This window comes from Cynara cardunculus (assembly GCF_001531365.2).
Source record: "Cynara cardunculus var. scolymus isolate 2C chromosome LG 12, CcrdV1, whole genome shotgun sequence".
NCBI classification, from domain to species: domain Eukaryota; kingdom Viridiplantae; phylum Streptophyta; class Magnoliopsida; order Asterales; family Asteraceae; genus Cynara; species Cynara cardunculus.
In genome coordinates this window covers 2,593,865-2,602,621 of record NC_037539.1, presented here as the reverse complement: position 1 = coordinate 2,602,621, position 8,757 = coordinate 2,593,865, and the positions used below count along the sequence as shown (strand labels likewise).

Here is an 8,757-nt window from a genome sequence, read left to right as displayed (position 1 = left end):
TATAAATTTACACTTACCTAATATATATTATAATAATATTTCATCCTTCCCTAAATATCTACATTTTTATTTAATTTACCTTAAAATAAATGTTTACTTTCAAAAATACAAGTCTATTTTTCCATTATACTCTTAATTATTAGAGGGAGAATTTTTTTACTCCATTATTAAGGGTAACATTGTACTTTAGTTCATAAAAATTTGTAATCATTAAATATTTCTAAACTATGTGCATTTTTTTAATTTTCATCATGAATATTTATTTTAGGATGAATTAAACATGTTGAATATATGGAATATGACATGTAGATCATTTTGGGTATTCAAAAACCTGACCAACCCAATTTAACTTAACGCGAAATAACTCAATCCAAAGTAACTTGGTGTTTAATCGAGTTGTAAAATCTTCAAATTGTAGATATCGGGTTGATATTGGGTTACATTATTTGAACTCAACATAACTCGATGATCCTGATATTATTTTATTTCTTTGATTTAATATGTTTTTTTGAGTCTTTATTAATATGTAGATAGGACATTTATATCAGCACATATCCTCTTCATATAAATTTATTTATCAATTTATTCTCCATCGTTATATAACTCTTTTGTATATATGTTCATTAACTGTGAACACCACACACACATATATATAGGGTTGGGTTCACGTGAGACCTGTAAGACCAATTTATGTTCATTGATTAACTTTATAAGCTAATGATCTAATGGTCCAAAGTTGCACGATGACAATTTTGTGATTATTAAGAAGTCTCGTGACAATTTTGTAATTATGAATGTTCAGATTGTAGATCTAATCAAGGGTTGAGAATTTGTTTTATACGAAACCGATTGAGATTGTCGAAAATCAAATTTTATCCAAATATATAAAACATAAGAGTGAGAGTTGTGAAACATAAAGAAAAAGGCAAAGAGGAGGCGTGAAAGAGCACGTAGATGATAAAAAGTCGGTGAAAACCGTGAAAAGAGTGGAGGGGCGGGTGGTGAATGTCTTAAATGCCCCCACCTCCACCACACTCACACTCCCCCATCCCCAAAACTCATTTCACATTTTTTTTTTGGGCTCCATAAACGACCACTTTTTGCTTTTTTTATGCCTTCCAAATAAATACTAATTAATTAATTTCTTTTTCTTTCTGAAATAAAATATAATATTTAACTTCTAACTAAAAAATTAAAATAAAATTGTAGTTTTTGTCCTTTATTTTTCATTTTCTAAAATTTATATTTTATAAAAAAATCTCATAACATCTTTAATAAATAATTAAAAATTAAAATATTAATAAAAAACCATCTCCAACATTTTCTCTTTAACATATTTTATAAAATGGATAATCAAAAATCAAAATCTTCAAATAAAATTTATGCTAATTTTTAACAGTTTTCTCTATTTTGAAGATTACAATACGATTTATACTACAAAAATATTCAATTTCTTTTTTTGTATACGTTTAATTTCAAAGATTCTCATCGACACTGTTATTGAACTATATTTTACTGGAAAATCTGAATCAATCATAATATCTCTCGATCAGGAAACATAGTCGATGCAAAGTATTGTTTCTCCATCATTCCAAGTGTTGCTTCTCAATCTATGCTTCTAACCTAATGTTTGCACCGCACAATGTTATGGAAACCATGGCTCAACAGCAACAAGCTTTAATGCTTCTCGATCTAGGCTTCTAATATAACCGACTCATTTAAAATCCCTTTTGATTTGTCGAAACCTAATCCAACAAATAGCATAATAATGGCATTTGGAGGTAGAATAAGATTGTTTTTTAGGAGAAAAATATTGGTCTGAGACTAGATTCAAGTTCTTGATCCGCTCATGCTTGTGCTCAAGTGGGTGGCTTGATTTTGTTGTTTTTGTTAATGTGAATAGAAGATTTGTACCAAATTTGTTGGACATTCTTGTACATGGTACATAGTGTGATTGACTCGTTACTCTTTGTTATATTGAGCTTTCTCCTAACTTATGTATTCATGAAAACTTTATAATATATGTTGCTAGTTTTATAAAATCAACATTATAATATTTTATTGTGTAAAATAGATAACTACATGCATCCAGATGTTTATCAACTTATAAGAACAAACAGTCTTATTAATTATGATTTCAGACTTCAACATTTTTATCATTTAAAAGTGAAATAAGACTTTAAACTTCAATATCTTTTAAAGAACAAACGACACCTTACTTTTTCCATTTTAAGGAAACTCAAAATCTCTACACTTTTTCTTCTTCTAAAAAGACGAAAACGATAAGAATGACAATACCGTTACGATGGAAATTATCATTTAGAAAAATAAATAAATAAAAATAATTAGGGACAAATTACAAATGATAATGGATGAAAACGACATGGTGAAAAATGTTGGATGATAGTAAACGGCACAATTTTTTGTGGGGACGGAGCAGGCAACGGTTACTTACCGGGTCGAAATTTCAACCCGTCTGGGTCGGTCAAACTACAACCCAATAAGTCAAACAAAAATCCTGTGCTCATCGGTATCTACCCATCCTTTCGCACCCTATCACGTGTTCCACTCTCATTCGCCCATCCTCGAGAATCCAATGACCTACTTTTTTTTTCTCTATAAAGCCAAACGACGACGCTTCCCCTTTTCCCCGCCATTCTCATCCCATCCCATTCCTTACTTCTCCTTCCCGCAAACTCCAAATGGCGCCAAAACCGGTAACTTCGCCGACGGCTAATTCACCCCTCATTCTTGCTGTTTCTACTCTCATTCTTCTCTTCTCCGCCTCTGCTTCCGCCTCTGCGCATGATTACTCCGATGCTCTCCGGAAATGCATTCTCTTTTTTGAAGGTCAACGTTCCGGCAAACTTCCGCCGGATCAGCGTGTCAGGTGGCGCAGTCATTCTGCATTGCACGACGGAGCATCCGCCGGAGTAAGTAGTTTCTTCTTCTATCTCAAGTATCTGGATGTTTACTGAAATGTGAATTTAGGTTTGTTGTTTTACTAAATCATAGTTGGTTAAAGTTCAAATCTGTAGGTTTATATTTGAAGTCTATGATGAATGCGTTTCTATATGCTGAGTTTTGATTTTTTGAGTATATGTGTTGAAATTTGCAGGTCGATTTGACGGGAGGATACTACGACGCCGGAGATAACATTAAGTTCGGTTTTCCGATGGCGTTTACGACGACATTGCTGGCGTGGAGTGTGATTGATTTTGGGAGGATCATGGGGCCGGAGCTAGGGCATGCAGTTAGGGCGGTGAAATGGGGAACAGACTACTTATTGAAGGCAACGGCAACGGACGGTGTCGTTTATGTTCAAGTAGGGGATGCTATTTCGGATCATAACTGTTGGGAGAGGCCGGAGGATATGGATACATTGCGAACGGTGTTTAAGATTGATCGGAACCACCCTGGATCTGATGTGGCAGGGGAGACCGCCGCTGCATTGGCCGCTGCATCAATTGTTTTCCGGTCACGTGACCCCACTTACTCGCGCATTCTTCTCAACCGTGCTGTTAAGGTACGTTTTATTTTTTTGTCATTTTGTTATAGCAGAAAGGTAAAGGTTGATATGCCTACTATACGTGTCAAATGCTAGTTGCTTTGTTTGTATATCTTGAAAACAAGGGATTACGTAATTTGTGCCATCATTCTCGTTGGATGTTATTAGTTATTTTTGAAACGGTCCTAAGGTCTAAAATTTTCTAGCTTCACGTGATATTGAAATGCCCATTGGTTAAAGAAAGATGCTTAGATGACATAATCTAAAACAATAGGTTTATGCGTAACCTACAATGGACAAATACTTCCTTCGATTCGAAAAAGTTATTGGGATCTTTTTTTGGGTTGATAAGCAACCGATCGTATGAATATCAACACATATTAAGAGTAGTGATATGAAATCTTGTTTAGCATTGCTTAATTTGTTGACATTAACTTAAAGAGTTACAAAAAGGATGTGGATTAATGGTGAAATCAATTTCGAAAACATAAATCTCATATCCACTTCAATATACTTCATACACATGGGATGACATTTATTAAAGTTTTTGTTAACTGGTTCTATTTTTATTACAAAATCGAATATTATTTTTCCATGTGTTTTACACTATTTCAAGACAAAAGCTGCATTTATATTTTCTGGATGAAGCATCAAAGACCCATGTTAGCAAGGTTGTTAAAACACATATTAGCTGTTACACCAGAAAATGAATTTAAGGATTTAGCCAAAATATTATATCTGTCCTTTTCAAGAAAGATAAAAAATTTCATTATTGTAAAGGTCGATGGGAAAAATAAGACTCCTCACCACCACAATGTGACATATTTAGCTGAAAAACTAGTTGTTGGTTTGGTTGATCAAAAATATATTGAAATGCTGTTTTAAATAACGTTTGTAAAATAACTAAAAGTGAGACGTTTGTTGAACATGTCTTGTTGGATAATTTTATTTACTCATAACGTATTCCCTCATTAAGATAGCTTCATTATTGGAGAAATTTTGATTATATTCAAGAGTAATAAATGAAGTCTCTAACTCGATGGTGACTTTTGATCCAATGAAAGTGGTCACGCTCTTAGATGTCAGATTGTTAGTTTGAGACATTTTTTGAAAGTTGTATTTTTAATGGAATCATGCATTTTCTGAGTCCTGCTTGAATGCAATAAAAACCTATTCTTTTATGCATATTTGAGCGACATTTACTTTTGGTAAAATGCTTGTTGTGGATTGGGTCGTATTTCGGTTATTATTATTTATAATCTGAAGTAAAAGAGTAAAGACTGAATTGTGACAATTTTATAATAGCAATTGGGCCCCAAAATTGATCAATCCAAGACTGGACATCTTTCTGTTAACTTTAACGCTTCCCAAAGCAATTCTACTTACCCTCTATTTACTTTTGATATTGGTTAGGTCTTCCGGTTTGCTGACACATACAGAGGCGCATACAGCAATGCATTACACTCTGCTGTTTGCCCTTTTTACTGTGACAACAATGGTTACCAGGTACCATTATCTTATATAGTTGATTTTTACAGTTACCATAAGCCGAATGGGGTTTTTTTAAGTAAAAAACGATAGAAGTCTTAACATTTCTTTTTGTTAATTTAAATTTATGAGCGCAGGATGAACTGCTATGGGCAGCAGCATGGTTGCACAAGGCATCAAGAAGACGGCAATACAGGGAGTACATAATACGGAATGAGGTCATTTTAAGGGCAGGGGACACCATTAATGAATTTGGTTGGGATAACAAACACGCGGGCATCAATGTTCTCATCTCCAAGGTACATAAAAAAAGGACTTTCCTGTTTAATTAAAATTTGCACGATGATTTCGTTTGGATTTGAATATCTTATGATAAGCTGATACGCTTGTGTTATCCTTGATGCCTGATCTTATCAAACCCTTGTTGTCTTATAGTGTGTGTCGGTATTCTTCTTCTCATTCGCTGGGTGTCTATTCTAAATCACACCATACTCTAATGCTACCTTTTTACACTGTGTCAGCCAAGTCACATGCTCTCAATTTTGTAAATCATGTTTTTTTCTAAAGTGGAAACCCCAGCCGGGTCCCATTACCAATCAAAATCAAAATATATTTTGGGTTAATATCTAGACTAAAATAACCATTTTGGAGTCATCCATCATAAAATAATCTTCTTTTCTGCTACATAAATATAATAGCCACAGTTAACAAAATGGCTTTGAGAATGCCCCCTTTTTTTTAAAAGATGCATATTTTCAGCTTGTTTATATGAATCTTGATTATCTTATTGAAGAAAAAACATACTCTTTAGGGTTTGTTAGATACCCATTTTACAAACCCTCACCAATAGCGTCATATTGCAAAAAAAGAGAGTTTGAGAAGTACTTTGCAAACTCCATGGCTATCTTATAACAAACCCCTAAAAGTTGACTGATTTGTGAAGGGTCCATCCAAAATGGTTTTGTTAGTGATTTAATCTTATGTCACAAACCCAGCATTAAGATTACAATGACATGATTCTTGAAAAAAGGATGTATTTTGTCCAAGGTTAGAAAGACATGTTTGATAATAATAAAAGAATTCAAGGAATGAAGTTGAAAGGGTTGTTTAGAGTAAGAGCAAGGTCCTTGATCAAATAGGATTGTCCTGTGTAGCAACAAATACGTCTATCTCAGTGTATGTATTTGTCTTTAGTCCCAATTGGAATGGACTAATGCAAGATGGCACGTACCTCCTCCATGTTTAGATTTGCGTGCAGGGCCCCAGTTGGCTAAGAAGGGGTCAGTGATCAATCCATGTGCATAAAGGCAAGGAAAGTAGGGAGAGAAGGAAGGAGGTTTTGACACTTGCTTCCCAATTTCCATACTAGATGGATAGGATGTAATTAGTATTGGTTCAGAAAGGGGAAAGACTGATGGTGACCTCACTTTAAGTAGTAGTAGCTGTAGATAAAAATTGACCGTATATCTCATTTCCAATATCCATGTGCATTGTTTTTTTTTAGATTTTGGTCACACTAATAGAAAAATAGTACAAAATAATCAAACCATAAATGAAGGATTAATTGATAACTAATTAACCATGGTGATGCAGGAGGTGTTAATGGGAAAATCACCTGATCTGAGATCATTTCAGAACAACGCAGATGCTTTCATTTGTTCATTATTGCCTGGAACTGCCCATCTTCAAGTTCAATACTCACCAGGTTGCTTATTTTATGCTCCTGTTTTATTCCTTCAATATGAAGATAAGAAAGAAAGGTGGTGTAATTGATGATTTTGATTTCTTAGGTGGATTGATCTTTAAAGCTGGAGGGAGTAACATGCAACATGTAACTTCATTATCTTTCTTGCTGTTGGCCTATTCTAACTATCTAAGTCATGCCAATCATGTGGTGCCATGTGCTGGAAAATCTGCCTCCCCTGCTCTTCTCAAAAGCTTGGCTAAACGTCAGGTACCTAAAAACTAAACACCTCTTTTTTTTTCCTTTGCCCTCAAAATTTATAAAAAGATAGAGGTAATTGTTAAGGGGTAGACTGAATGAATACTTATATATTAATTGCCTACTTAAACACATCAATAATCAATACAAATTTTTTACATTTTCTATGTATGATTTGACATGATATATATATATATATATATATNTATATGTATATGTATATGTATATGTATATGTATATGTATATGTATATGTATATGTATATGTATATGTATATGTATATGTATATGTATATGTATATGTAGGTGTGCATTTAGCAAAACCCGTTTATTAAACCATCCAACCCTAGCAAAAAATAATAAATTGGTGGGACCGTTAAAATCAAAAGTTGATTCAACTCCAACCACACAACATATATGCCGTTTGAACATGAAGAGATTAATCATTTAAGAACTCTAAAATTTGTGAGATCTATGAGAACTTCAACCTTAATACTTTGTTTAACATGATTTTTCCCTCTAAGTATAATATTTAATATATTGATTAACATATGTTTGTTTCAAAATGTGTTTGTTTCATATGTATTCGGTTCATAATGTGAAATTTTTTTATGTTTATTCTTTGTTTTAGAAACACACTAAAAAAGTTTACATTGTGAACTAAGTGCATGTGAGATAATATGTTAATCGATATTCTAAATCCTAGTCTTAGATGAAAAAATTCATATGAAATAGCATATGATGCACTAGTTCAAGGTTATCACAATTTAACGAATTCTCAAAAGAAGGTCCCCCCGAACAGGATAACAACATATATATATGTTGCTTCTCTTCTACAGGCTAATCTTTTGCCTGTTGGTTGGAGTTAACCAAATGTTTGAAAATGTCAAACTTTATAGAGTTAGATCAACTGACAATAAAATTTGGGCTTTTAGAATTCTCCTTGGAGGTTACCGGTTTTAGTCCTACAAGGTTATCGAGAATTTACTTGGCTATTTTTAGGATCCTTAGGACTAGTTGAGGTGAAGACAAGCTGGTCCAAATATCATGATTTAGAAGAAATCGAAAATTATTGCTTTTCAGAAATAACAATGTTGGATGTTACTGTACGGAGAAAACCTAGCATAAATTTTTCTCAAAAATATGGAATCTTATACAATGATTGATGCGAGTGATTGGGGGCGTTGAAATTTGGTTTGAATTGGACCCATGTACATGACTTTGCTTGTTGCCAAATGGATGGTTGTAATTAGTTATTTATATTAAATCCATCCAAAAAATAACGGTCTCCACTTTTACAAACATTCCCTTTATCATACTCATACATACCTTATACATCATGCATCAAAACTTGTACACCCCCTAAATGAAGTTCTATTATTTTGTTGGTTTGCAGGTGAACTATATCCTTGGGGATAATCCAATGAGGATGTCTTATATGGTAGGATATGGAAACCGATACCCGCAAAGGATTCACCACAGAGGAAGCTCGTTACCTTCGGTTAGAGTCCATCCAGCTCGCATTGGTTGCAAGGCTGGATCTCGTTACTTCTTTAGCCCAAACCCCAACCCAAATGTATTGGTTGGAGCCGTAGTGGGTGGGCCCAACACCACCGACGCCTTTCCCGACTCTAGACCCTTCTTTCAAGAATCAGAGCCAACGACTTACATAAACGCACCGTTGGTCGGGCTACTAGCCTACTTTGCAGCCCACCCTTGATTTGAAACTGAATAGAGTAGTGGTGCGCAAAATGGTCACCCTGCCTTCCTTCCCATTAAGATTTAAGATCTTCCAAAATGGAAAATTTGCAATTGTATCT

At 34.0% G+C, this 8,757-nt stretch overlaps 1 protein-coding gene across 1 annotated transcript; it reads left to right on the top strand.

Annotated features, from left to right (window-relative positions):
- The first annotated feature begins 2,702 nt into the window (after window positions 1-2,702).
- Window positions 2,703-8,757, top strand: LOC112522614 (endoglucanase 8). The gene is made up of 7 exons (XM_025131855.1): window positions 2,703-2,933; window positions 3,119-3,526; window positions 4,922-5,014; window positions 5,134-5,295; window positions 6,590-6,701; window positions 6,787-6,950; window positions 8,334-8,757. Exons 1-7 carry the CDS (start codon window positions 2,703-2,705, stop codon window positions 8,655-8,657), a joined length of 1,494 nt encoding a protein of 497 aa, XP_024987623.1. The 3' UTR covers window positions 8,658-8,757.

Bases quoted from the DNA above. Each gene is read 5' to 3' on its own strand.
- LOC112522614 (XM_025131855.1), top strand. From the start codon at position 2,703: ATGGCGCCAAAACCGGTAACTTCGCCGACGGCTAATTCACCCCTCATT. The intron at 2,934-3,118 runs GTAAGTAGTTTC...TGAAATTTGCAG, and splicing joins ACGACGGAGCATCCGCCGGA to GTCGATTTGACGGGAGGATA. The intron at 6,702-6,786 runs GTTGCTTATTTT...TTGATTTCTTAG, and splicing joins TCAAGTTCAATACTCACCAG to GTGGATTGATCTTTAAAGCT.